At 67.9% G+C, this 26,275-nt stretch overlaps 3 protein-coding genes across 10 annotated transcripts; 2 read left to right on the top strand and 1 right to left on the bottom strand.

Annotated features, from left to right (window-relative positions):
* Nucleotides 1-288: 288 nt before the first annotated feature.
* On the top strand, nucleotides 289-19,624 carry PACS1 (phosphofurin acidic cluster sorting protein 1). 3 transcript variants are annotated; one of them, XM_090054947.1, is made up of 24 exons: nucleotides 289-562; nucleotides 10,268-10,355; nucleotides 10,740-10,829; nucleotides 10,959-11,084; nucleotides 11,217-11,358; nucleotides 11,867-11,958; nucleotides 12,141-12,221; nucleotides 12,604-12,660; nucleotides 12,852-13,012; nucleotides 13,412-13,505; nucleotides 14,099-14,173; nucleotides 14,309-14,421; nucleotides 14,618-14,753; nucleotides 14,879-14,983; nucleotides 15,068-15,174; nucleotides 15,611-15,765; nucleotides 16,201-16,311; nucleotides 16,774-16,876; nucleotides 17,425-17,467; nucleotides 17,687-17,729; nucleotides 17,924-18,059; nucleotides 18,384-18,610; nucleotides 18,828-18,947; nucleotides 19,036-19,624. In XM_090054947.1, exons 1-24 carry the CDS (start codon nucleotides 309-311, stop codon nucleotides 19,146-19,148), a joined length of 2,772 nt encoding a protein of 923 aa, XP_089911073.1. In that variant the 5' UTR covers nucleotides 289-308; the 3' UTR covers nucleotides 19,149-19,624. The 3 variants fall into 3 exon arrangements, with proteins under 3 accessions (XP_089911073.1, XP_089911074.1, XP_089911072.1); XM_090054948.1 differs by having other exon boundaries at nucleotides 12,601-12,660; nucleotides 14,312-14,421; XM_090054946.1 differs by having other exon boundaries at nucleotides 12,601-12,660.
* An 896-nt stretch (nucleotides 19,625-20,520) lies between these two features.
* On the top strand, nucleotides 20,521-23,494 carry CNIH2 (cornichon family AMPA receptor auxiliary protein 2). The gene is made up of 6 exons (XM_090055198.1): nucleotides 20,521-20,747; nucleotides 21,848-21,916; nucleotides 22,394-22,441; nucleotides 22,627-22,739; nucleotides 22,839-22,982; nucleotides 23,065-23,494. The coding sequence occupies exons 1-6, from the start codon at nucleotides 20,667-20,669 to the stop codon at nucleotides 23,090-23,092; spliced, it is 483 nt and encodes a 160-aa protein (XP_089911324.1). The 5' UTR covers nucleotides 20,521-20,666; the 3' UTR covers nucleotides 23,093-23,494.
* A 354-nt stretch (nucleotides 23,495-23,848) lies between these two features.
* Nucleotides 23,849-25,883, bottom strand: YIF1A (Yip1 interacting factor homolog A, membrane trafficking protein). Of its 6 annotated transcripts, XM_090055089.1 has the most exons (7): nucleotides 25,350-25,873; nucleotides 25,165-25,269; nucleotides 25,001-25,079; nucleotides 24,869-24,926; nucleotides 24,635-24,790; nucleotides 24,358-24,451; nucleotides 23,881-24,248 (listed from the first exon to the last, which is right to left on the bottom strand). In XM_090055089.1, exons 1-7 carry the CDS (start codon nucleotides 25,722-25,724, stop codon nucleotides 24,102-24,104), a joined length of 1,014 nt encoding a protein of 337 aa, XP_089911215.1. In that variant the 5' UTR covers nucleotides 25,725-25,873; the 3' UTR covers nucleotides 23,881-24,101. The 6 variants fall into 6 exon arrangements, with proteins under 6 accessions (XP_089911211.1, XP_089911213.1, XP_089911212.1 ...); XM_090055085.1 differs by having other exon boundaries at nucleotides 23,849-24,248; nucleotides 24,869-25,079; nucleotides 25,350-25,878; XM_090055091.1 differs by lacking the exon at nucleotides 24,635-24,790 and having other exon boundaries at nucleotides 25,350-25,881.
* Between the last annotated feature and the right edge of the window lie 392 nt (nucleotides 25,884-26,275).

Raw genomic sequence — 26,275 nt, 5'->3', positions numbered from 1 at the left:
GTCCGCGGCTGTGTGCGTGTGCGTGTGTACTCGTCTCGCTGTGTGCGTGTGCGCATCTCGCGCCGTGCCACGCACTGACACGATGGCTGTGTCCGTGTCTCGGTGCGCCCGGGCCCCGCGCTCTCCCCCGCGGCTGCGTCCGCTTCCCCGGTGGGCGGGGGGAGGCGGCGGCGGCGGCGCGTGACCCCCCCCTTCGCCCCGGTCCCCCCCCTTTTCCGTTTCCTCCAGGGGCGTGGCCGCGCGCGGCCAATGGGCGTCGCCCCCGCCCCGCCAGGCCCCTCCCACAGCGGCGGCGGCGGCGGCGCTCGATGGCGGAGCGCGGCGGCCCCGGGGGCGGCGGCCCCCAGCGCGGCCCGGGCCCCGGCTCGGCCCCCGGCCCGCCCGCCGCGCAGCCCCCGCCCGGGCCGGCCGCGCCGCCCGCCGCGCCCCCCGCGCCCCCCGCCGGGCCGGGCTCGGGGCCGGGGCCGGGCTCGGGGCCGGGCACGCCGGGCGGCCGGCCCGTGCACATGAACCTGTACGCGACGTGGGAGGTGGATCGCAGCTCGCCCAGCTGCGTGCCCAGGTCAGCCGGGGGAAGGGGCCCGATCCCGGGGCGAGGGGGGGCGGCCGCGCCCTGGGCACCCCCGGGCCCCGCCCCCCCCCCCCCCGCAGGGCCACCTGTGGGCAGCGGGACCCCGGCGGTGAGGTCACGGCGGGGGGGCCGGGGCCGCCGCTGGCCCCTCCCCCACAGCAGACCGGCTCCAGCGCCTGGACCCCGCTGGCACGGCCCCCGCCGCTCCGGGGGGCAGGCCCGCGTCCCTGCCCGCTCGCCCTTGGTGGAGTCCTTGGTGCTGCGGGGAGCGCCAGCCCCGCTGGGACCCCCCTGCTGAGCAGGGGCCTGGGGCTGGGCTGCCGGGGGTCCTGGCCCACCCCACGTGGTGCCTCCCCCCGAGCCGCCCGGCGCCTCTAGGGGCTGGGAGATTGAGTGCCCAAGATGGGGCCCATGCGGACGAGGGTTTGGAGGTATCCTGGGGCAGGGGGCGGCAGGTCGGGAGTGAGGGGCACCAACGGGGGGGGTCTTGCTAGGATCCGGCTGTGAGGCCGAAGCTGTGCCCCCTGAAGCCCTCCCGGTGTCAGCAGAAGCGTATTTAATTATGTGCGTGCACGCGTGGTGTGGATGTAGTAGCTTAACATTGGCGCCCTCGCGTTCGTGACATGTAACGCCTGTCGGCCGAGAAACAAAACGATTCCACTCGCTTAACGACGTGTCCTGTCACTGCTGCACGCTATAAATCTTTATCAGCCCGGGCACGTTATACGATAGCCTGTAATAGCACTTCGGCTTCCTGTAACGCGCCGTTAATGATTTCCCTGCATATTCATGCGGCTGCCCACAATAATGCATGCAGCAGTCGCTCCTGAGCCCGTCCGACATGCCAGCAATGGCACACATGCCTGTTAACATGGAATCGCTTCCTAGTATGTGTTGCAAGAGCGCGTTAGCAGGCTATGACCTGCTGTTCATGAAGTGCACAGGAGCACGGAGATGAAGTATGTATAATCCATGCAGCAGAGCAGGCCGCAGAGCCCTGCCCCGCCACAAGAACTGCATAGGAATAAGGGATTACCGTATTTGCTGGCATACCACACGCCCCCCCCAAGACACCCACTGCCTTGTTTTGGGAAGGCAGAACAAGTTTAAAGATCTTGCCTTGAATATACCATGGGCCAGATAACATCATGTGCTGTGCTAGACTAACAATCTCCACTCTTCGTTAAGGGAAGGCCCCCGTCCCTTAACGAAGCCCCTGCATATGACTATGGAGATGGATCATAATGTATGCAGTAATGGAACAGCAGTGGGCCGCAGCGGTCCATGAACAAAGTGCCTGCACATGAGCATGGAGGGATGTTGTGATGTACGTGGTGAGAGCCCAGCGGTGCACGGTAACGTTGCACCAGGGAAACTGGCGTGGTAACGTGGAGATGAGTTATAATATATGCGGCGAAAGCGCAGCAGTATGCGGTATGATGGAGCTGCATATAAATAAGGTAGGATACTGCAATATATACCGGGGTTGGTGCCCTGGAACTGCCCTGATGCTGCATGTGTATATTCACGTGGAGTCCCATCATCTTCCACGCACTGACAGCCCCTCGTTGGCTGGCCTTCGGCCTCAGAGCTGATATCCTGCTGGCTGATTTCCTCTCTGGGGTAGGAAAGAGCTCGGGTTAGGGCCTGGTTGCAGCCATTCGCACCCTTCGGTTATTTCTGCCTTCGTACATGCCACTAGGAGCTGTTCTGTGATTTTGAAGCTGTCCCCCCTGCCCCACCTTGCCCTCTTCCTGCCATCATTCGGTGCCAGCGTGAACAGTCCTAAGGTTTGCAGGCATTGGCCCCAGCTGCCTTGCTCCTACATCGCGTTGCGTGTTGCTGCTAGGTTCCAGAGTGAGCACCCGGCGTCTAGGAAGGAGATGCAGGCACTGGGTGTCCCAGGCCCCATCTTCATTAGCTTCCCGAGTGAGAGCCTGTTGGTAGGAAAAGAGGCTATGTGGTTTGGCGGGCATCAGCTGCTCAGCCCCAGGCGTGCCTGCTGTGTGTTCTCATTAGGCACCAGAGCGAACGTGCTGTTGCTCAGGGTCGCCTGGTGCTGCAGACAGCATCTCCCTGCCCCAGGTGTGCCCTTAACTCGCAATCATTCTCATGAGTTTCCAGAGAGAACACACGATTACTGTTAAAAGGGGCACTTTGTTCTGCCCTTCCACCCCCCAGAAGTATCCTTCACCTGCCATCATTAGTGTCCAGAGTGAACACCCCCCTGTAATTTGGGCTACCTGGTTTTGCTGGCTGCTGCCCTGAAGTGTGCCCAAAATACCCCCTCATTAGCTTCACGAGTGAGCATGCTGTCACTAAGGGGGGGAATTACCTGGTCTTGCCCCTCCTGCACCCCTGTGTGCCCTCCATATCCCATCGTTAGCGTCCAGAGTACACACACGGTCACTGTGGAGGGGGTTCCCTGGTCCTTCCACCTCCTGCCCCAAGTGTGCCCTTAACACACTCCCAGTGGGTTTCAGAGTAATGGCGTTGCCACTGTGAGAGTGGGTCACTTGGTTTTAAACCCACCTCCCCCCAAAATGTGCCCTGCAGGCCCATCATTAGGTTCCAAAGTAAATGCCCGCCCATCTGAGCCCAGGGGAGCCTTTGCGCAGTAAACCCTTGGCATAGGGGCGGCAGGATGCCTCTTGCCCCATCCAGCTCGTCTTGCCCCGTGAGCACAACAGCTCTGCTGGTGAGATGGGCCGGGCGGTGCCAGGCCCCTGTGCCCCCCGCTCCTGGCACCCGGCCCCTCCTTGCTCCCTGTGACCGCCCGTACTCCCCTGGCACCCGCGCGGGCAAGCTAAGCAGGGCGAGGCATGTCCTGGTGCCTGGGGGGGAGACCGCGGCGCGGCAGGGGTGGCATTTCAGAGGGCAGCCCACTGTTCGGGTCCCCACTGTAGTGAGGCAGGGGCCCAGGGCCACTCGCCAGCTCCAGGGGCTGGCGAAAGCTCTGCCACTGTCCCCACGCAGTGACTTGGGGGCCTGGTGCGATCGTGTCAGTGTTGGGGTGCCCGGCCCCCTTTCCCGGCAGGGGCTGGGCCAGGTCTTCCTTAGGCTTCAGAGTGAACAGCATGTTGATGGGAAAGGAGCCTGCCCTGCCCCACCATGTGTTCGCTCTGGCACCTAGCGACGCATCCACCACACAGCCCGCACCGCGGGGCATCTGCCATCTTTAGGTGGGTGCTAGGGTAAACCCACAGTTGATCTAAAAGGGGGTCTAGCGAGACATCTGCCTCTGTGGGGGGGGGGTATACTATGTGTGGATCTGTGTTTGCAGCCACTGAAAGGCATTGGGGGGAGTGGAGTGCAGGTGCGAGTGGACTGTGACAGGTGTGTGCGTGGGCAGGTGGATATGGTGGGGGCTGGCACATGGGTGTATGAATGGCATGTGTGTGTGTGGGCACTGGGACAGGCATTTGCATGGGGGGTGGGCTCTATGTGGATGATGCGTGTGCAGCAAGCAGGTGGGTTTGGTGGGGGGATGACGTGCGTGTATGAACTGCACGTGTGCACATGGACTTTGACAGGCATATGCATGTGCGAGGTGGACTGTATGTGGGTGCATGGACGATGTGACAGGCGGGTGGATTTGGTGGGGGTGACGTGGATGCATGAACTGCATGAATGTGCGTGGTGTGTATGGGGATTGTGACAAGCATGTGCATGTGTGGGGTGGGCTGCAGGTGCATGTGGCTGGCGTGACAGGCATGTATAGGGGTGGGTGAATTGGGTGAGGGGTGTGACCTGGGTGTATGAACTACATGAGTGTGCACAGACTGACAGGTGTATGCATGGGTGGGGATGGACTGTATGTAGGTGCATGTGGATGGCGGGGAGGCGTGTGAATTGTGTGTGTGTGCATGTGAGTTGTCCAATAGCCGTGTCTGAGGCAGGTGTGTAGATTCACATAGATTGCATGTGTGTGCACATAGATAGTGACACATGTGCATAGAGCGGGAGGTGGATTTATGCAGATTGCCTATGTGTACGTGTGCATTGTTGTGATGCGTGTGTGGATTCAGTGCAGGTTGCACATTTGTGCATTGTCTGTGACATGCGTGTGTGGGCAGGCAGGTGGATTCAGTGCGGGTTGCACATGTGTGCATGTGCATTGTCTGACAGACACGGATGGGGCAGGTGGGGGAGTGTGACATAGGGGCATGTGCCCCACACGTGTGGGGCCTGTCTGTGACAGGCGTGTGTGTGTGTCAGCCAGGCAGGCCTTGCTCCTTTGGGACAGGAAGTGGAGCTTCGTGCCTGGCTAACTGGAGCTGCGGGGGTCGGCCAGAGCCCCCCAGACCCCTGCCTGGGCGGGGGGAATGCACCCCAGCCCAGCCCCCCATTCCCTGTGCAGTCACTATAGCAACGCAGCATCCTTTTCCTCTTATCCTGTGCCCCCCCCCAGCTTGTCTCCACCACTTGCCTGCTCCCAGCCCTCAGGCCCCTCTGCTCCTGAATAAATGATGCCCGCGGCTCTTAATGCGCCACGATGAATTGGCAATTAACTAACGAGGCCCCACGGACTCCGGCGGGCTGGGCTGTCCCCGCCCTGGGATCCTGCTGGTGGCCGTCCAGGTCCCGGATTCATCTCGGGGGGGAGGGCGCTGGCTGGCCTTTGGGGTCCCCATGGGGCAGGTTGTGAGATCTCATGTGCAGCCAGTTCCGGGGCATCTGGGCACAGTTAATGCCCCCTTCCCCCCCCCCACCCCAGCAGCCATGTCCCAGCAGCCAGCGCCATGCACAGCTCTGAGCACCCGGCCTCAGGACCAGCTCCTGTGCCTGCCTCTGGACCTGGAGACCCCTGGGCATGGGGAACCCCGATCCCATCTCCAGTGCTAGAGGAAGAGCCCCCCCTTGCCAAAGTTCATCTCCAGGGCTGGGGTGAGGCCCCTGATCTCTGCTCTCCTCACCCTGTGCCCAGAAATACCCCTGACACTGAAGGGGCCCAGCCCAGAGGCCTGACTTTGGCAAGAGCCAATACCCTCAGGAGCTCCAAAACACACAACCCAGTGCCCTCCCGGGCCCGTTACATGTAGCACACAATTAACTGGTCAACTGTGCAGTATACGTAGCCCGGCCACACGTGCCAAGTAATGATCACGCCATAAAAATGGCCATCCAGCCACAAAGTCAGTGCTTGAAAACATGTGACAGCTTCAGAGCTGGTTTCTCTCCAGCTTTCGTGTGAATGTGTGGCAAGGCCCAGAGGCCCTGCACTGGGCCAGACCCAGTGCCCTCAGAGGCTCTGAAATCACCAGTCCTTCCCCGTCACTTTCACCAAGGGAGCCCTGGAAAGGGAGGGTGGATCCTGGGTGCCTCAAGGGATGGATGTCCCGGGCCGGGGGTTAACCCAGCAGGTTCCAGCCCTAGCGATTTGTTCTCTCTCTTGTCCTGGTCCCCAGCTCTAAAGCTGTGAGGGGAGAGCCCTTGTTGCAGCTATCCCGGGTGTCGAGGCCTGTCACCTACCGCAGCAGTGTGGGGTGCTGATGCTTCTGCCAGGGTCAAACCTGGCTGTCCCTGGCTGGAGGCAGAGTGCTGCCCCCTGCTCAGCAGCCCAGCGCTGCACGGAGGGTCAGGCAGGATTTGGACCCCTGCTCACATCGGCCTGTCTGAGCCCCAGGGGCAGGGCCCTGCCTGGCGGCTCCAGGGGCATCAGAGCTGGGCGCCCATGGGCAGAGCCCTCAGCCCCAGTGCGGGACGGGCACTTGATGTTCCCCCGTTGCATCTGGGTGAAGTTTTCAGAGCAGGTTGGACAGGTCTGGGCCTGGGTCGGCCGGATCAGATCCTGCCGGGGGGCCGGGCTGGACGTGGTCCGCGAGACCCGGCCGCCCTCAGACCCCAGTGTCTTCCGCACCACCCGGTTCCCCCCCAGCCTGGGACAGCACGAGGAGGCTCTGCTGCCATGGGACCTGCCCTGCAGCTCTGCACGCCCGATTAACCACCTCCCGGAAGGAAGTGCCGCGGCCGCGCATTGCCACACTCCTCTGTACCCGGCGCACTTGCCCACGCAGCCACCTGCCCCGTCCCGTCCCCCCCTGCCCTGCCCTGGCCTGCCCGCGCCAGCTGCTGGCTCCCTGGGCCTGTGGGCAGCTCGACATCATGGGTCCCTGCGATCCCAAACCCCAGCTCCCCTCCGCCCCAAAGAGCCCCCGGCGGAGGGATCTGAGAGGTGGCAGGAAGTGATGAACCCACCTCGTAACCACCTGGTTTGTCTGGGGCGGCAGGGGTGGCTGAGTGTTTGGGGGGGGGTTAAGCCCTGCCGCCTCCTTGCTTTGACCTTGCCCCTCAACATCACCCCTTGCACACCAGCATGGGGGCAGCAGGGCTTGGTGCCACCCTGCCCTGGCCCACATTTCCTCGTATACCTCGTGCCCCCACGATACACCCCACACTTCGGTGCCGGGAGAATGTGGCTGGGCTGTGTGACGCAGAGCAAGTCCTCCCAGGGGCGCAGCCCCCCCCACGAGAGACCAGGAACTTCCTGGTGTGGCAACAGCCCCAGCCCCATGCGAGGCATTCGCTGCTCTCCTGCGACTTGGTCTTTCCCCAGGTTCCCACAAAGTGTCAACCTTGTTTCCTCCCCTCGAGAGGCTCCGGGCCAGCTCCAGGCACCAGCTGTGCCGCCGTGGCTGTGAAAGGGTTAATGTTGGGCCCCACCCCTTGCGCCTGCTGAGCAGAGAGGACCTGCCCCTAGAGCCCAGCGTCTCCGTGCTTCTGTTCCAGGCTGTGCCAATGCTGCTGCTGGGATCAGACCTGGAGGGTCCTGCCTAGAGGACCTTGCCCTCTGCTCAGGGTCATCTGCATTTGGGGTCAGGAAGGAATTGTCTCCCATGGACAGATCAGTGCAGCCCCTGAGGGGGTATAGAGGGGGCATGGCCTGTGCCTTTAACTCCCCTGGCAGCACTCACCCCCCGGCCTCACCCGGAGCAACACCGGGGGCTCTGGGTGCCTGGGCACTGGGCCTTATCGCTGGGTGCTGGGGCTGTTGAGTAGCTAGACCCGCCTGGGAGGATTTGGATGGGGCTGGTGCTGCCTCAGGCAGGGGGCTGGGCCAGCCCGGCTTCCCCCACCCCTCGATTTTGGAGGGCAGGGGTGGGCGTGTGGTATGCGGAGAAATATGGGAGGTGCCTCAGCCCAAATATCTTCCAGGGCTGCGTCTGCTTTTGCCACCATCTTTTGCCGCCACCGTAAGGGCCTGGTCAGTCTTCCAGGCATCCCATGCTGCATTGCTCCTTGCCCCCTGCACTCCAGTTGGCTGCTCTGGTACACAGCCAGAACTCTACTGCCCCCTTTTAGTCTCTTGCTTTGGCATCTTGCCCTGCTTGATCAGTCCAAGGGATCTCGCTTACAGCCAGCCTGGTCCTTGCTCCCAGCTCCACCGTGGCCCCTCATCATCACCGCCCCCCAGCCCTGGGGACCCCCAAAGCCTCCCGATCCCCAGCAGGGCAGGCCAGGCTGGGGGCTCACTCCTGGCCCCCGTGGCACTGTCTGAGGCGCAGCACTTCAGTGCCTCAAAGGTGCCATAGAGCGCCAGGTGCTGCGCGTGCACCGCCTCCAACCCACAAACCAGCTCAGACCAAGCCCTGCGCTGAGACCCTTCCACCATGCCGGCCTTCATAGACCCAGTCACCTGGGCAGCATTTACCTGCATACAGTATGCACTCTGCCCCCCCAAACTCAGCCCGTGGTCATTGGGAGTGTGCGTCTTCAACAAGGGGGTGCGGGGACCAGAGGCCTGAGGATGCAGGAGCCACCGCGCTTGCCTGCCAAAATCCTTACCAGCATTTTCAAGGCAAGGTCGTTTATTTTCCGCCAGAAAGCAAGGTGCAGAAGCATTTGGGTGGCGCGTGGTCCTACAGGAAATACAATAATTGCCCTTTCCTTGGCACAGCTGATCACCGGACTGAGTCAGCTCCTGTGCCCAGAGGTGATTGCATCTAAATATTTAGCTTCGGTCTCATTAGCGGGGAAATGTTTAGACATGTCAGCTTGTTAAACTAATAGCTGGACCGGGGTGGGGTTGGCGGTGAGCTCAGCCCGGGCCGGATGCAGCCCCGGAGGCCCGGAGCAGGTGCCCTGACTCACCCCCCCAGCATCAGTTGCAGCCTCCTATAAAGTCATCAGGTGCGTCATTGTCAGGCACGGGATCCACAGGGACTGATGGGGGAGCTGCTCTGACCCGCCTCGGAGCAGGTGCCCCATCCCCAGGCCTGATCCACCCTCATGACCCCCAGTTACAGCCTGCCTGATGCTGCCTAACCTGGGTAGGGATATGCCCCCTCCGGTCACTGCCTCCCTCTGGTGCAGGGGATTGGGGGCACAGGGGCTGGCAGCTCCTCCTAGGACCAGCAGGACGCTGCTTTGGGGGTCAGGCAGGAATCAGATCCCCATCCCAGACATGGGGGCTGCGCCTGCCTCCACAGCAGGGACCTGGGGGTGCTGCAAGAGGTCTCCCACGTTAGGCTGGGCTGGTTCAGATCTGGGGGCCGGGCCCAGCACGTGCCCCACAGCCCTCCCAATTGCCCCCAGCGTCCGCGGGTGGGGCGGGGTGACTCGGGGCATCTGAGCCGCCACTTCCTCTTCGCACTGGGCCTGTGGGGGCACGCGGGGACCCGCCCCGCAAAGCCGGCAGCCTCGGGGCAGAGGACAGGGCGGGGGATCCCCACCCCCCACCCAGAGCACCGGGTGCCAGCCAGGGGCAGTGGCTGGGCCAGTAGCTGCCTCAGTTGCCCTTGGAGGCAGCCGATCCTCCCCTGACCAGGGGCCCTTGCTCCTCCACCCAACATGCCCCACCTTCACTTTTATCCTGTGCTGGCATTAGCCCATTCTGGCCTCCACACTAATAGGATCAGCCCATTTTTGCCCTCTGGCCATGGTGGGGGCAAGTGGAGATGGGGGTGATGGGCCTAGGGCTGGTCTCTGGTCTGGGTCCCTCACCGCCCATCCAGGCAGCCTGGCGCGGGCAGCTGCGCCCTTCGGGCTTTCCCATGCTGGACTCAGGGTCCCTGAGAGCCCCCAGGGAACCGGGTGTCCGGCCCAAAGGGTGGGTGGGTGCCTGGGCTCTCCAGCCGCTCTCCTGTGGCTGCTGCAGCTGCAGGAGGCTGGGCCGAGGCTGGGCGGTGTTGGGAGCGGCTGCATGCTGGGCTGGGGGCTTGGCAGCGCTAATGGGCTCCCTGTTGAGGGACTCGGCTCCGCGCAAGGGTCTGGTGCCTACCAGATCCACGCACCCACGCAGCGCCCGGGTGTCCAGGACACATGCACAGAAGCCAGGCATCCAGGACATGCCCACACACGTGTATGCAGCCCAGCATCCAGGACACATGCAGCCACACGCACGCACTTGCAGGGAGCCCAGGCGTCTGGGACACGCATGCGCGCGCACACGGAGCCCAATCATCCGGGACGTGCCTACGCATGTATGCAGCCCAGGCATCCGGGGCACGCACGCACGCGTGCTCGCAGGACCCAGGAGTCTGGGAAGACACCCCGGCCCCTTACCCCCGTTCAGTGGCCGTGTCGGGGGCTCACAAGGGCGTGTGAAGGCCCTGGGGTAGCTGGTCCCACCGGACCTGGGACGGGCAGGGGAGCTCCGGGGATCCCAGGCCGTGCTGTGCCGGGGGGTCCCGGGGGGCCGTGCCGAGCTGGGGGAGAGCTGAGGCTGTGACTGATGCGGAGCCCCACGTGTCTCAGGTTGTTCAGCCTGACGCTAAAGAAGCTGGTGATGCTGAAGGAGATGGACAAGGACCTCAGCTCTGTTGTCATCGCTGTCAAGCTACAGGTCTGCCTGGCCGGGGGCACGGGGGTTAGAGGCAGGAGGGGTGGGGGCCAGCAAGGCCTGAGGGTGGGTGGCATCAGGGGCCACATGACGGGGTGCTTCAGGGGAGCCGGGGGACTCTGCCTCTGGCCTGTGGGTCAGGGCCCCCCTGCCCCAAGCTGCCTTTGCTCTGTGCCCTTTCCCCTGGCAGTGGCAGGCACTGCTTCCTTCTGCCCTGGCTCAGGTGGCACCCCCAGCCCCTCCTGCTGCCCCAGCATGGAGCTGATCCTGTAGCTGTGACCCTGCCACTGCCCCAGGGGTGAGGGGGTCAGGCTGGCTCCTCTGCCCTATGCCCAGGGCTCAGGGTATGGGGGGGGCTCATGCATGACCTTGTCCCTCTGCCCCCAGGGCTCGAAGCGGATCCTGCGCTCCAATGAAATTGTGCTGCCGGTCAGCGGCCTGGTGGAGACGGACCTGCAGCTCACCTTCTCCCTGCAGGTGGGCTCTGCACCGGGCTGGGAGGGAGGTACGGGGCAGCCACATGCCGGCCCCTAGTCGGGGGCACCAGCCCTGGCGCTGGGGGGAGGGGGCGGCAGGGGCTGGTACCTCACACCCTGGTGCCCGCAGTACCCGCACTTCCTGAAGCGGGATGCCAACAAGCTGCAGATCATGCTGCAACGCCGCAAGCGCTACAAGAACCGGACCATCCTGGGCTACAAGACACTGGCCGTGGGGCTTATCAACATGGCTGAGGTGAGCAGGGGGTTGGCACTGTGGGGACCCCCCAGCCCACCCCAGCTTTGCCCCGGTCCCATAGCCCTGCCCTGGCCCTGGCCCAGCCGCGGCTCCAGCGTGCCGGCCGCGCCTGACACCCGCTGCCTTCAGGTGATGCAGCACCCCAGCGAGGGGGCATTGGTGCTGGGGCTGCACAGCAGTGTGAAGGACGTGTCAGTGACGGTGGCCGAGATCAAGATCTACTCGCTGTCCAGCCAGCCCATTGACCACGAGGGCCTCAAGAAGCTCTCAGGTACAGCACCCACACGGGCAGCTGCCCAGCCTGGCTTGGCAGGGCACAGAGGGGCCCGTGTCTCGGTTTCCCTTCCCTGCCCCCAAAGCTTCTTGGATGCCTGCCGGCAAGCCCTGGCTTGGCACTGGGTACTAGGTACCCCTGGGGCCAGGCAGCCCTGTCTGCCCGGACCTGGCTCACCCACTGCCCCAGCATCCTGCTCATTGCCAGCGCCAAGGCCTGGGCAGTGCCGGAGGCAGGCTGCCATCTTGGCAGCCGTGTTGAAGGTGCCCACAGTCCCAGACACCCGTGTCCCTCGCACCAGGCCCTGGCTTGGTGGCCCCTGGGCCTGTTGCCTGCGTGCCAGATGCTACTGCTCTGTCTTTGGCCACCTCAGAGCTGAGGCCTGGGCACCACCCGAGGTGGGACATCCATCTTGGGCTCCAGCTCCCAGGGCCAGGCCCTACCCAGGCAATGCCCAAGGGAACAGGGGTCCCGGGGCAGGGTCTGACCCCCATGTGTCTTGCAGACCGCTCCCCCGACATCGACAACTACTCAGAGGAGGAGGAGGAGAGCTTCTCGTCGGAGCAGGAGGGCAGCGACGACCCTCTCCACGGCCAGGTAGGTGCTCCCACCCCTGCTCCCAGCCTCCCCCAGAGACGGGCAGCGGGTGCCCATGGATGCCCACGGCCGCCCCCTACAAGGGGCTGAGTGCCCTGGGCAGCCTGGTGCCCCTGGCCCTGGCAAGGGCAGGTGCGGGGCTTGGGGCGGGAGCCCCTCTGACCAGCGCTGTCCCCCCCCAGGACTTGTTCTATGAGGACGAGGAGCTGAGAAAGATGAAGAAGACGCGGAGGAAGATGACCTCAGCCTCAGCCATCACTCGGGTGAGCCCCGTTGCTGGCTGTGGAGCCGGGCTGCGTCCCACATTTGGGCCAGGCCACGTCCGATGTTCAGGCCATGTCCACGTGTCTGGCCTGTGCCCGTGGATCCAGGCAGGGCTGTTTCTGTGCGTCTAGGCCGCGTCCACATGTTTGGGCCAGGCTAGGTCTGTGTATCTTTGGCCATGTCCACCTTTCATGGCTGGGCCATGTCCGTGTGTCCAGGCAGGGCTGTGTCCACATGTCTGGGCCATGTCTGCGTGCCTGGGTAGGACCATGTCCACATGTGTGGGCTGGTGCCCACATGTCCAGGCAGGGCCATGTCCGTGTGTGCAGGACCCTGTCCCTGAGCCCTCCTCACCACTCCCCGCCCCTTTCTTCACAGCAGCCAAACATTAAGCAGAAGTTTGTGGCTCTGCTCAAGCGCTTCAAGGTCTCGGACGAGGTAGGTCGGGGCTGTGGGCACGGCGTGGGGGCCGGGAGCTGGATGCCTGGGCTCTGCATGCTCTGAGCACGCCTGGGGAATAAGAACGGGGGCTGGAGCCGGATGCCTGGGGTCTCTCCAGTTTGGGGAGGGGGGGAAGGCCGGGGGCCAGGCCCTGGACTCCTGGGTGCCACACCGACATGTTGTGGCAGGTGGGCTTCGGCCTGGAGCATGTGTCGCGGGAGCAGATCCGTGAGGTGGAGGAGGACCTGGATGAGCTGTACGACAGCCTGGAGATGTACAATCCCAGTGACAGCGGCCCCGAACTCGAGGACACCGACAGCGTGCTCAGCACACCCAAGCCCAAGCTCAAGTGAGCGTCCGCCCGGCCCTAGGCCCAGCCCTGCTGCGCCCCCAGTGCATGGCCCTGCCCCGGCATAGCTCCCACTCCCCTGCTCCTGCCCCCCAGCCCATGCCACTGTCCAGCTGCAACCGGCAGCCCCATTCCCTGCCCCGGTGCCTCCCACAGCTGCCCCACACGCCCCTCCTGACTCAGGCCCTGCAACCCCTGGGTTTCATCCTGCTGCTCCACGAGGGCTGGGAGGAGGCATCTTTGCCAGAACCCCCTCTACGCCCACCCCCCACCCCTAACACCTCTGTCCAGCCCCCCAGGTGGTCACAGGCCTCTGGGGCCCTGCTGACCCCCCAGGCACCACAGTGGGCACTGGGAGGCTGATGCCCACCCCATGATGCCCCCTCTCATCCCTCACAGGCCATTCTTCGAGGGCATGTCGCAGTCCAGCTCCCAGACGGAGATCGGGAGCCTCAACAGCAAGGGCAGCCTGGGGAGGGAGGCTGGCAGCCCAGTGAGTGTGGGAAAGCAGGGGGGGGTGCTGGGCATGAGCAAGGGATTCTGGGGCCAGGGCAGGGGGGGGCACGGGGCACGGGATTGTGGGACCTGACACGGATGCCCCCTGCTCTCCGGGCACAGGGGGGGCAGCATTGCCCTAGGGGAGGGGGGAAACTGGCCCCGTTCTCTCCTCCAGAGGGTGCTGGCTCTGCCCAAATGTCCAGTGTGGAAAGGGCATAGCAGGGAGCAGACCCCGGGATGCTTGGGCTGTGTGCCCGCTTCCTATGGGAGGGGGCGCCGCCAGGCTGCTGGGAGCCGGGCCCCGGACGCCTGGGCTGCACGCCTGCGGGGATGGGGGGTGCGTCCCAGCCACAGGGAGCCGAGTCCCCGACGCCCGGTTCTGCGCTTCCTGTGGGAGGGGGTGCCGCCAGGCTGCTGGGAGCCAGGCCCCGGACGCCTGGGCTGCACGTTCGCTGGGGGTCAGGGGCCCGGCAGCAGGCCAGGCATGGTGCCCCAGCCGCCTCCCCACACCTCACGAGATGGGGGCAGGCACCCGCCTCACCCAGCCTGGGCTCCCTGGCACCCAGCGGTGACGTGGGCACCTTGCAGATGGAGGTGGGCGACAAGGGGAAGGTGGCACGAGGCCGGACCCCAGACGAGGGCCTGCACGAGCCCGACATCCCGGTACGGGGTGGGAGCTGGGCCGTGGGGGGCAGAAGGGCAGGGGGCCGGGCTGAGGGGCAGGGGCCTGGGTTGGACAGGGGCTTGGGCTGGGGGGCAGGGAGGTTCTGCCCCAGGCATGACAGGCCCATTCCCCAGGAGGTTGGGGAGCCGGACACCTTCGGGGACGGGGGCCCCGCGCTGGCTGTGCCCGAGAAGGTGAAGACGCCCATGAAGAGCAAAGCTGAGATGCAAGGTCTGGCCTCGCCCAGGTGAGCCGGACGCCCGGGTTTGCTCCTGCTCGGGGGGCGCGGCTGAGGATTGGAGCTGGAGGGACTGTGAGCCGGGGTGCGCGGCTCTGGGAGAGGAGCGGTGGCTGGGGGCCGAGCAGGGCCTGGACGCCCCGGTCCTCTCTGGCTCAGGGGGGGTGGTGCCCGGACGCCTGAGTCCTGCACGCTGTCCCCGCAGGCCGGAGGGGGCAGGGCAGACGCCGCGGCAGAGGCGCAGCACCCCCCTGCGCGAACGCCAGCTTTCCAAGCCCCTGAGCGAGAGAACCAACAGCTCCGACAGCGAGCGCTCGCCCGACCTGGGCCACGGCACGCAGGTCAGCTGGCACCAAGGGTGAGGGGAGGCGGAGGGCGCATGGGGGTAGGGCATTAAGGGGTGGCAGTAATGGGTGCTGGGGGTTAGATGAGGGAGTGCAGCAGAGGTCACAGTACTGCCCCACAGGCCCCGCGCAAGGCCCTGTATGACCAGCTCAATCAGATCCTGGTGGCGGAGGCCGGGCTGCCCGAGAGCCTCATCCTGGTGCACAGCGCCGACTGGCAAGGCCAGGTAGTGTCCCGCAGTGGCATGCGGGGAGGGGGCGGGGTGGGGGCTCTGGCTCAGCCTCCCTGATGCCCGTGTACGTCCCCCCAGTATGTGGCGGAGCTGCTGCAGGAGCAGAAGAAGCCGGTGGTCTGCACGTGCTCCGGGCTGGAGGTGCAGGCCGTGCTCTCGGCCCTGCTCACCCGCATCCAGCGCTAGTGAGTGCCCCCGCTTGGACCCAGCACCCACCCGAGCCACCCGCAGTCCTTTCCACCCAGTCCCTGACACCCCAGAGCCAGCCACGTTATGCTCACTGCAGAACCAATTGCAGCCTGTTATACCCTGCCCCGAGGCCCACCCCAGAGCTGGCTGCAGCATGATACACCCAGCCCCCAGTGCTCCCCAGAGCAAGATGCAGCTGTTATACCCAGCCTGCACCCCACATCAGAGCCAGCTCCATGGGCTATCAATGCCCCTGCCCTCCCCCAGAGAACCCTGCATCATGTTATACCCAGCCCACACCCCACCTCAGAGCCAGCTGCATGCGCCAGCTATACCCCCTCATGTTATACCTAGCCCATGCCCCCCAGAGCCAGCTGCACCCGAGCCTGGCTGCAGTATGTCTCTGTTTCTCTCTCTCCTCCCTGTTCCCAGCTGCAACTGCAACTCCTCGATGCCGCGCCCGGTGAAGGTGGTGGCCGTGGGGGGGCAGAGCTACCTCAGCGCCATTCTCCGATTCTTCGTGAAGCAGCTGGCCAGCAAGACATCCGACTGGCTGGGATACATGCGCTTCCTTATCGTGCCCCTGGGTACGACCCTGCCACCTAGCGGGTCCCAGTGCCAGCCGCAGCATCAGCCCCAGCCCCCGGCATCCCCCAGAGCTGGCTGTATAAACTCAGCCCCCAGCACCTCCAACCACAGCCTGTTGCATCCAGCCCCTGACGCCCACCCCGCAGGCAGCTGCACCTGTGTCTGCTGGGCCCCCAACACCCACCCCAGAAGCAGCTGTACCTCAGTGCTGGGCAAGGGGTCTGCATATCAGCACCCGTGACACCCACCCCACGACCAGCCACAGCACCCTGCCCTGTGCGGCCAGCTTCTGCCCCCTGGGGCAGCTTCCTGTTATACTTGGCTTCCAGCACCACACTCCAGAGCCAGCTGCATCTCAGCCCCAACCTCTAGCCAAGACTCCCGTTTTGCCTCCGAGGGGAGTGCCTATGCTAACCCCCTCTTCTGCTCCCCAGGCTCCCATCCTGTGGCCAAGTACATGGGCTCAGTGGACAGCAGGTACAGCGCCATGTTCCTGGACGCTGCCTGGAGGGAGCTTTTCAGCCGGGCTGAGCCCCCAAGCGCCGGTGAGGGGTTGGGGACGGACAGCTGGGAGTGGGGGGGAACGACAGCCCCAGAGGTGGCTGCATCTGAGCAGTGTGTGCCCTGCCCCTGCTGCTGCAGCTCTGTCATACCTGGCTGCCTACCTCCGCCCCCCCAGACATGGCCATGTCTCGACGCTGGGCGAGGGCTAGAGCCAGGTCCCAGCATGCCCGTTGCACAGGTGGCTGAAGCTCGGTTACACCTGGCCCCCGGCACCACGACCTGTTCTGCTGAGCCCCAGGTGCCCCCTAGAGCCAGCCACAACTCAGTTCTGAGTATACCTAGCCCCTGGCATCTCAGTTCTGCTCAGGGCCCAGAGCCCACCCCAGAGCTGGCTGCATTCCAGCTCTGGAGGACGGGCCCGGAGCCCGGCAGACAGTGGGTGGCGGAGGGTAGGTGCCAGGATGCGGGGTGCACCAGGCTGATTGGCACTATCCACCCCCCAGAGCCGTTCGACGTGGTGGGCCGCATCGGGCAGTACGTGGCCAGCGCTGCCGTGACACTGCAGCTTCCCGTGGCCGAGGCCATGCTCACCTGCAAGCACAAGTTGTGAGTGTCGTCCCCAGGGGCGGGCAGGGGCACGTGAGTTCCCTCTGCCTCAGTTGTGTGCGCCCCCCCCAGACACCTGGGTTCCCAGTCTTGTTCTGGGAGCGCAGGGGGTCGGGGGAGGTGGAGCCTGGATGTTCCCTGCTCTGCTTTAATGGCGCTGCTCGGACTCCCGGGTTCACCCCCTCAGCCTCCAGAGCACCACTGGGGCCACACGCCTGGGTCCCCTCTGCAGCTCTGGGAGGGCGGTGGGGGCTGGTGGGTCAAGGGGCAGGAGCAAGGACTCCTAGGCTCCTTGTTCTGCTGTGACAGCACCCCCCGGACACCTGGGTTCCCCTCAGTCTGGGGAGCTCTGCCCCGAGTCCCGGCTCCTTCCCCAGCGCTGGGAGAGGAGTGGGGGCCTGTGGGTTGGGTGGGGGCCGGGAGGCTGGACACCTGGGTTCTCTGCCTGCCACCGACTGCTGCTGGCTCGGTCTCCCCGCTCTGGGTGCGATGGCAGGAGGGAGGGGGCCGGGGTGCAGGCGGGCACTGACCCTGTGCTTCCTCTGCAGCCAAGATGAGGACTCCTACCAGAAGTTCATCCCCTTCATTGGGGTAAGGCGGGGGAGGGAGCCTGGACACCTGGGTTTTCCCCCCAGATCTGAGGGGTAGTGGGGTGTAGGGGGTAGAGCAAGGGAGGTGGGAGCCGGGGGTCCCTGGGAGGTGAAGGGGGATTATTAGGGGTTGAGGGGAGTGAAAGCAGGGAGACCTGGGTTGTCTCCAGCTTGAGGAGGGGGCGAGGAGCAGAGCTGAGTGTCCGTCTCTGCCCTGCAGGTGGTTAAAGTCGGGCTCATCGAGGACTCACCTGCGGCCCCAGGTGCGTGGCCCCCCAGACCCAGCCACCCCCCATGCCCAGCCAGTGCTCCCTGATGTGCAGCGTCTGGCACGCCAGGGACTGGGGCAGCCTGGGCCCTGGGGCGGCTGGGACCCGGGCACCTGGGCTCTCTGCAGCTCCTGCGGGGGCAGGGCGGGGGCACTGGCTGCCCGGACACCTGGGATCTCTCCCTGCAGGCGATGGAGACGAGGCGCCTGCGCTGAGCCTGATGGTTCCCTCCACATCACCTCCATCCGGCTCAGGCCTGGCCAAGGACACCGGGGCCACCCCGCCTTCGTCACCCTCCATGACCAGTGGCCTGGCCACTGCCGGGTAAGATCAGGGAAACGGAGGCACAGCAGGCAGACCCCCAGGGGGGCAGTGCTGGCTGGGCTATGCCTCCGCAGGGCAGCATCCCTGGCATGTCTGGGCGGGGAAGTGGGTGTCAGAGCAGGGGAGCCCAGGAGCTCTGGGAAGGGGGTGGCAGGGGCTGGTCAGAGCTTGGCCGGGATGCCCGGGCCCTCTCCCTGCTCAGCGAGAGCTGTGGGGGGAGTGGTCAGAGCTGGGCCAGGATGCCTGGGGTCTTTCCCCGCTTGAGGCAGGTTGTTTGAGGGCTGGGCCCAGACCCCTGGGTCCCTGACGCCCTCTGCCTTGCAGGTCCCCCGGGGGGGCGCAGGGCGAGGCCATCGGCCTGCAGGTGGATTACTGGCTGGCGCCCGGGCGGCGCGAGGCCGGCAACAAGAACACGCTGAAGAGCGCCTTCCGCTCCGTGCAGGTGTCGCGCCTGCCTGGGCCTGGCGAGGGGGGGCCCGGCTTCGGGCCCACCCCCGCCCCACCCCCTGCCATGGCCATGACCGTTGTCACCAAGGAGAAGAACAAGAAAGGTGGGGGGGGCCGAGGGCAGGGGTGCTGGGCAGGGTGGGGAGTAACCCGGGCACAGGGGGCCCCAGGAGCTCGGACACCTGGGTTCTCTGGGACCCAGGACAAAGGGGTGGGGAAGTCCTTTCTCCCCCGGACACAAGGCGCACAGGCCAGGGTGGGGGTGACCCTGGGGCCAGGCTGCAGTCTCTCTTCGCCCACCTCCTGCCCCTCTCCCGGCAGTGCCCACCATCTTCCTGAGCAAGAAGCCCAGGGAGAAGGAGATGGATTCCAAGAGCCAAGTCATCGAGGGCATCAGCCGCCTCATCTGCTCCGCCAAGCAGCAGCAGACCATGCTCAAGGGTGAGGTGGCACCGGGGTCCGGGTCTCGCGCGCTGCGGGTGGCTCTGGGGGGTGCCAGGCGTCCTGCTGACCCCCAGCTTCCCCCCAGTCTCCATCGACGGCGTGGAGTGGAGCGATATCAAGTTCTTCCAGCTGGCACCGCAGTGGCCGACCCACGTCAAGCACTTCCCTGTCGGGCTCTTTGGGCCCAAGCCGGGCTGAGCGCCTGGACAGCGCCCAGGCCCCTATGGACAGACCCGGACCGATAGATGGATGGACGGAGGCAGCAGGCACCCCAGGGGCCACGGAGGCAGCGCGGGTCAGTCTGGAAGCACAAGCAGCCCCTGGCACCAGCCCCCCAACCCCGTCAGCGCCACCGGGGCAGGCGGTGCCCTGGGCCCGGCCCCCGTGCCCCAGCTGCTGGGGGCACCAGGGCTGGGCCCCAGGCAGCAGAAACAGCGCTGCCAGGCACACCCGGCCCTGCTGCCCCCCCTCACTCCTGCCACACCACAGCACTGCCCCAGCCGCCCTGGCCACGCCGGGGCGCCCAGCCCTGTACATAGCTCGTGCTGTGCCCATTGCGCCTGCTCCTGGCCTCACTCCTGTATCTCAGCAACGTGTCACCCTGGCGACGGGGACCATTTTGGAGAGTTGTTCTTTTTTTTCTTTTTCATTCAATAAAATTGTTGTTTTTCGTAGCCGGCCTCGCTCTGAGCGTGGGGGGCGGGGCGCACACCTGCGTTCTCCGCAGCAGCGGCGGGGGAGCCGGGGTTCTACCCGTGATTCCCAGCGGCCGCGCGGACTACATCTCCCAGAATGCGCTGCGGAGCCGAGCTGAGCGGCAAGGACTACACCTCCCAGAAAGCTGAGCGCCCGGGTCCCGGCTCGGACTGCATTCCCCAGGGGGCTAAGCGTGGGGCCCCCGGCGCCTGCGCAGTACGGGGTAGCGTTACCGTCACTCCGGAGCGCGGGAGCGCCCGCCCCCAGGCCGCGACCCCGCCCTCGCGACTCGGAGGGGCGGGGCCGAGCTGTGCACCCCTCGGGGGCCGGACTCCTGGGTTCCTTGGCGCTAGCCAGTGGGCGTGGTCTCGCCCGGCCCTGCGGCCACGCCCACTCAGGCAAACTCCGCCCCTACGCCGGTGGCCCGCAGCCCCCCCGGTCGCGGGTGCTGGACAGACGGAGCCGAGATCTGGCGGCCGCGCGCGCCCGCCAGCCCGTGTCCGTGCGCGTGTGCGTGCCCGCGCGCGAGGCGGTGCCGGGGGCAGCCCCCCCCCGGGCTCCTCGCCCCGCCCCCCACGTCGCCATGGCAACCGCCCGGGGCCCACGCAGCTCACGCGCGGCGGCGGAGCCCAGGCGGCCGGGGCCCCGCGCGCCGCCGCGGACACGGAGACCCCGCGCGCGCACACGTCGGGCGCGCAACACCCCTGGCGGCCGGGGCACGCGGGCGCGCACACGCACACGCACACGCGCGCCGGCCGACACGCGCAGGGAGCCCAGGCGGCCGAGGCACGCACGCACGCGCCCGCCCCGCCCCACCCCGCCTCGCCCGCGCCCCTCCCGCGAGCACCGGCCGAGCGGGCGGCGGCGGCAGCGCGCAGCGGCCCCGATCCCGACCCGGGGCCCGATCCGGGCCGGCCCATGGGCGCGCGGCGCTGCTAGGGCGGGCGGGAGCCCCCGGGCCGGGCCGGGCCGGGGTGACCCCCCCCGCCGCCCCGGCCGAGGGACCCAGGCGTCCGGGCCATGGCGTTCACCTTCGCCGCCTTCTGCTACATGCTGACCCTCGTGCTGTGCGCCTCGCTCATCTTCTTCGTCATCTGGCACGTGAGTCCGGATCGGGGCCGCCCGCAGCCCCCAGGCCCGGCCGGTGCCCGTCGCTCCCGCACCGCCCCCCCCCCCGGTGCCCGTCGCTCCCCGGCCCGCAGCCCCGCCAGGTCTGATGCGGCGCCCGGGGATGGAGCCCCCCCTTCCCCGTCCGCGACCCCCCCCATCATCTCCTCGCCCCGCCGTAACCAAGGAAACCGGGGCTGGTCGCCATGGCAACTACATCTGTTTACAGGATGGGGCTGGGGACCAGACCTGGCACCCCCCCAGCCCCCGGCACCCCCCGGTGCCCCGCACTCCCGACCAGCGCCGCTCGGCTCGGCAGCCCCCCCCAGCCGCAGCCAGGGGCAGGTACTGCGGGTGGGGAGCGGGGGCACCGGCGCGGCTGGGGGTGCCACAATCAAGGGCCAGACCCAGCCCCCCCCGAGAACCCAGAAGTCCGAGCTGCCCCCCCAACGGGACCCGGCGGGGGGCGGGGGGGGGGTCCCGGGGCCCGTGCCAGGCTCGCGGGACCCAGGCGTCCGGGGCAGCGCCGCCCCCTCCCCGCGGCGGGAGCGATGTTCTCTCGCCCACTCCCCCCCGTCGGGAAACCATCGCCGTTTCCCCGGCGACGGTCTGCGCGCCGACCAATGGCACCGAGGTGAGACTGATGCCATGGCAACCGGCCCCGCCCCCTGCCCCCGGCTGCCACCGCAGCCCCCCCCCTCCAGCGGTGCCCCTCACTCCCTCCCCCCGTGACCTTTTTCACGGGCCACATCGGCGGGCGGCCGGGGGGGGGGCAGGAGCCCGCGCACCTGGCGCCAACCCCGGCCTCGGTCCTGAGCCTCTTGTGCGGGACCGTGGCCGGGGGGGGGGGTCCTCCAGTGCCAGGCGCCTGCCGGGGGCAGGGGCTGCGGCTCGGGAGTGCGGGGCACCGACAGGGCTGGGGGCTGACACGAGCCTTGGCCCCCCTGGCGCTGCCCGGGCCGGCGGGAGCAGCCGGCGGGGGCCCGGACGCCTGGGCTCTCTGCCCTCCCGGGGGTCCCGGTGCCCCCAGAGCCGCCGCGGCCGGTCCCGCCCGGGAGTCCGCCGCAGCCGCCTCCCGCCCCGTGTCCCCGCAGATCATCGCCTTCGACGAGCTCCGCACCGACTTCAAGAACCCGATCGACCAGGGCAACCCCGCACGGGCCGTAAGTGCGCGCCTCCGCCGCCCCTGTCTGTCTGTCTGTCCGCCCGCCCGCCGCTCTCTGTCTGTCTGTCTGTCCGCCGGACCAGGTGCGCGCCGGGCGCCCGGGCTCCCGGTTCCGCCCGCCGGCGCCCCGCACTCCCGACCCCGCACCCCCGGTGCCCCGCACTCCCGACCCCGCACCCCCAGGCGACACCAGGACGAGGCACGTTCCCATTTCGCTATCGGGGACACTCGGGCCCCAGGGGGAGGGCGCTGGGACGGAGCCAGGCCTGCGGGGCTGCCCCGCTGGGGGCGAAGACGCTGCGGGGCCGTGAATTCAGGCCACGGAGCTATTTCTAGGCTGGGATCCCAGCGGGGCGGGCGAGCTCACGGCGGCGTGCCCCTTCCCCCGCCGCCCCCGTTCTGGGGCGGGAGACAAGGACACGAGGGCACCCAGGCGGCCGGCCCTCTTACCCTGCCTCGCGTCTCTCTCCTGCAGCGCGAGAGGTTGAAAAACATCGAGCGGATTTGCTGTCTCCTGAGGAAGGTCGGTGTGTGTCCGTCTGCCCCCCCCCCCGCCCCCCGTGTCCCGCACTCCCGCCCCGCATCCCCGCAGGGGCAGGCCCTGGGCCCCCGAGCATCGGAGGCAGCCGACGCCGCGGCCCCGCGGCCGGTCTCCGCGCCACACGCGGGGTCGCCGCGCGTCCGTGACCCGGGCCTGGGTTCCCGCAGCTGGTGGTGCCCGAGTACTCGATCCACGGGCTCTTCTGCCTCATGTTCCTCTGCGCGGCGGAGTGGGTGACGCTGGGCCTCAACATCCCCCTGCTCTTCTACCACCTGTGGCGGTGAGGGCGCCCGGCCGGCGCGGGGGCAGGTCGGGGCGGGGGGCGTCGGGCGGGACCGAGGGGCACCGGCGGTGACCCCCGCCCCCGCCCCCGCCCCAGGTACTTCCACCGCCCGGCGGACGGCTCGGAGGTGATGTACGACGCCGTGTCCATCATGAACGCGGACATCCTGAGCTACTGCCAGAAGGAGTCGTGGTGCAAACTGGCCTTTTACCTGGTCTCCTTCTTCTACTACCTGTACAGGTGCGCGGGGCCCGGGGGCGGGGGGGGGGGGGCGGCGCGGCGCGGCGCGGCCCGCCTGCAGCCCCCGCTCCTCTCCCCGCAGTATGGTTTACACCCTGGTGAGTTTCTGAGGCCGGACCCGCCGCTCCCGGACGCCTGGCTTCGCCCCACCCCGCGCCGCCGGCACCGACCACAGGGGCCGCCGGGCGCCGAGGCGCCGCCCCTGCTGCTGTGAGGCCCCGCCCATGGACCTGGGGCTCCGCCCCCTGCGCCGGTGACTGGCGGGGGGCACCGGGGGGCGGGGCCGGGGTCGTTGTCTGTGTCCTGTGTGTCCAGTGGCTCATGTCTGGGGGACGGGCCCGGGGGAGGGGCAGAGCCCCCCCGGACTGGTGTGGGTGGGGGCGGGGCAGGAGAAGCCCCGCCCCCTGGCAGGACACCCAGAGCCCCCCCATCCCGCCCTCCTGGGGGCGTTTGTGTATCAGAAACATTTTGGGGGTGAAAACCCCCGAGTTTGTGGCTGAATAAAATACTTGCAAAAAAAGTACCAGGACCCCAGAGATGAGGGGGAGGGGAGCCGGGCCCCCGCTCTGGGGGGGTCGATGGGGCGGGGGCGGGGGCGGGAGCAGGGGCTGGGCCGGACGCCGCGGATCGCCCCGCGCACGAGGCCGACAAGCGGCAGCTGCGGGCTCGGAGCCGCTTGCTCCCGGTCGGGACGTGGCGGAGCCGGGGCAGGCGGGCCGGGGCGGGAGCGGGGCGCATTGCCCCGCGCTGCTTCCTCCTGGCCCGGCCCCCCCGCGGCTGCGGGCCCCACGTGTCCTTGCCTCCCCCGGGGTCCTGCTTTAAGGGCCAGGTCTCCAGCACTAATGCCCCCCACACGCACCATCGGGGCGGCCCCCGCCCCGTCACAGGAAGCCAAGCGCAGTGTCCCAGTCTTTATTGCCGCCCCGCGCTCGGGGGGGGCCGTGTCCTGTGCTGGAGGCCGTTGCCCCCAGGCCCGGGCTCCAGCCCGCACGGAGGGTCCAGGCAGGCACGTGGCGAAGGCCCAGGCGCGGCGGGACGCGTGGGCGGAGGACCCAGGTGCCCGCGGGTCGCTGTGGTGAGGGCCGCGGGGGCCGGGAGGACCCAGGCGCCGGGCGCGGCTCAGGAGAGCAGCGGGGCCGTGAGCCAATAGGCAACGAAGGGCTGGAGGGCGGCGACCGCCAGGGGCAGGAAGCCCCGCCCCCGCCCCGCCCCCCGCGGGGCGCCGGGACCCTCAGCCGGGGACAGCTTCGTGCGCAGGGACCGGGCCTGGCGGGGGACGGGGATTCAAACACGGCCCTAGCCCCAGCATCAGCCCTGGGGCCAAGCAGGGCTCCGGGGGGAGGGGTCAGGGGTCAGGGGTCACAGGCAGGCTCACCAGGAAGTAGGCGAGGGCACAGGAGGTCCAGGCGAAGAGCACGTGGAAGCCGTCGGGGCCCAGCGCCAGCCCGCCCAGCACGGCCAGCAGCATCCTGAGGGAGGGGCGGGGCTAGAGGCACAGGTCTCGCCAGGGTCCCGCCCCCTTCCCTGCTCGGCTCCGCCCCCCACTCCCTCGGCCCGCCCCCGTCCCCGCCCCCTCCCGGGGCTCTCACCCCCCCCTCGAGCCGGCCCGGGCTAGGCCCCGCCCCTAGTGCAAGCCCCGCCCAGGGCCCTACCCGACGTATTTGTAGCCGCTGTAGGCGAGCAGGTCGCAGGGCCCGAGGGTGTCGGGCGCCGCTGCCGCGTAGAGCCCGAGCAGCAGGGCCAGGAGCTCGGCCAGCGCCCAGCCCAGCGCCCGGCGGGCCCAGAGCCCCAGCGCCTCCGGCGAGAACCTGCGGGGAGGGGGCACGGGCAGCCGGGTGGGGGCCTCGGGGGGCAGCGCGGGGTCCGCGGGGCACGGGCGCACTCACCTGTCCTGCAGCCCCAGGGCCATCCCTGCCAGGAGGACGTAGGTGACGAAGGCCATGGCTGCAAGAAGGGGTGCGGGGCGTGAGCGCCCGGCGCGGGGCGGCGCGGGGCGGCGCGGGGCGCACTGCACTCACTGGGGATGTAGAGGTCCGGGGCGTTGAGGTCCTGGCGCGGGGGCAGGGGCAGGTCGTGGCTGTACCGCAGCTCCCAGTGCTGCGGAGCAAGGAGGGCGCTGACCCCGGCGTCCGGGCGCCCCGGCCCCGCTCCCCGGCCCCGAGCCCCCCGGCGTCCGGGCTACCTGGTGGGCGAAGGGGAACAGCAGCAGCCCCAGCTTTCGGGCCACGTAGGCCGTGTCCACGGCAAAGAGGTACCGGAGCCTGCTGCCGGCCACGAAGCGCTGGAGCTGGGAGCGGAGGGGGCCAGGTCAGAGGGGAGACCCCCCCCGCAGAGCTGGGGGGACCCAGGCGCCGGGGCCGCCCCTACCTCCGTGTGCATCACGTCCTGGCCGTGGCTGGCGAGGGACGCTCCGTAGGCGGCCGCCGCGTCGGCCACGGGCCCCGGGAGCAGCGCCCCGAAGCCCATGTCGATGGCGGGGGCCGCGGGGGCGGGCCCGAGCCCCGCGCTCGTGTCATCGAAGAGCTGCGGGGGGGCCCCGACGGTGGGGCCGCGGAGCCGCTGCTTGGAGCCTGCGGGGCAGAGACCGGCCTTGCTGCCCGCGCCCCGGCCCGGCGGCCCCCCCACGCCCGGCAACAACCCCCCGGCCTGGCCGCCACGGGGCAGGGCGGGCTGTTTCCATGGAGACTGGGGCAACCCGCCCCTTGGGGGTGACATTTCTCCGGGGGGGGCACTGTCAGGCATGCACGGAACAGAAGCCCTCCCCCGCCCCCAAGGCTGCCAGGGGACCAGGCGGGGGATACCCCCATGACGTCACAGCACCGAAGCAGGCCCCGCCCCATTCCCGTTCCCCAGATCAACCCCACTGCGCCTTAGGGTGACCCTGTCCCCGAGCAGCCCCTGCCCCCCCGGCGCAGCCCCGATCCTTCCGCCCCCGGCGCGGCTCGGCCGGCGCTCACCGAGACCCCCCGGACCCTGGAAATGGGCCATGGCGGGGCAGGCGGCGGTCGCGCTGCCTTGTGGGTATGAATGACAATGAGCGCCGGGGTCTTGGCTCCTGAGACCCCAGACGGCCGCCGAGGTTGCGGACTCGCTCTGGACCCGGATTGGTCGCCCCCAGGAATCCTGCGTGCTGATTAGCTGAGCTCATGCTCTCCTCCAATCAGCAGCAGGGCTTCCGGCGCATGCGCAGTAGTGGCGGGTGAAGCCACGACTGCCACGACTGCAGTGGGGAGGGGCCAGGTGCAAAGGGGCTTCTGGGGCGGGGCAGTGATGTCAGAGGTTCCCCCGAGCTA

This window comes from Crocodylus siamensis, chromosome 6, assembly GCF_052110815.1.
Source record: "Crocodylus siamensis isolate JL-2025a chromosome 6, ASM5211081v1, whole genome shotgun sequence".
Classification (NCBI taxonomy): Eukaryota; Metazoa; Chordata; order Crocodylia; family Crocodylidae; genus Crocodylus; species Crocodylus siamensis.
Note: the sequence above shows the minus strand (reverse complement) of the source record. Positions and strands in the feature narration are given on the sequence as shown.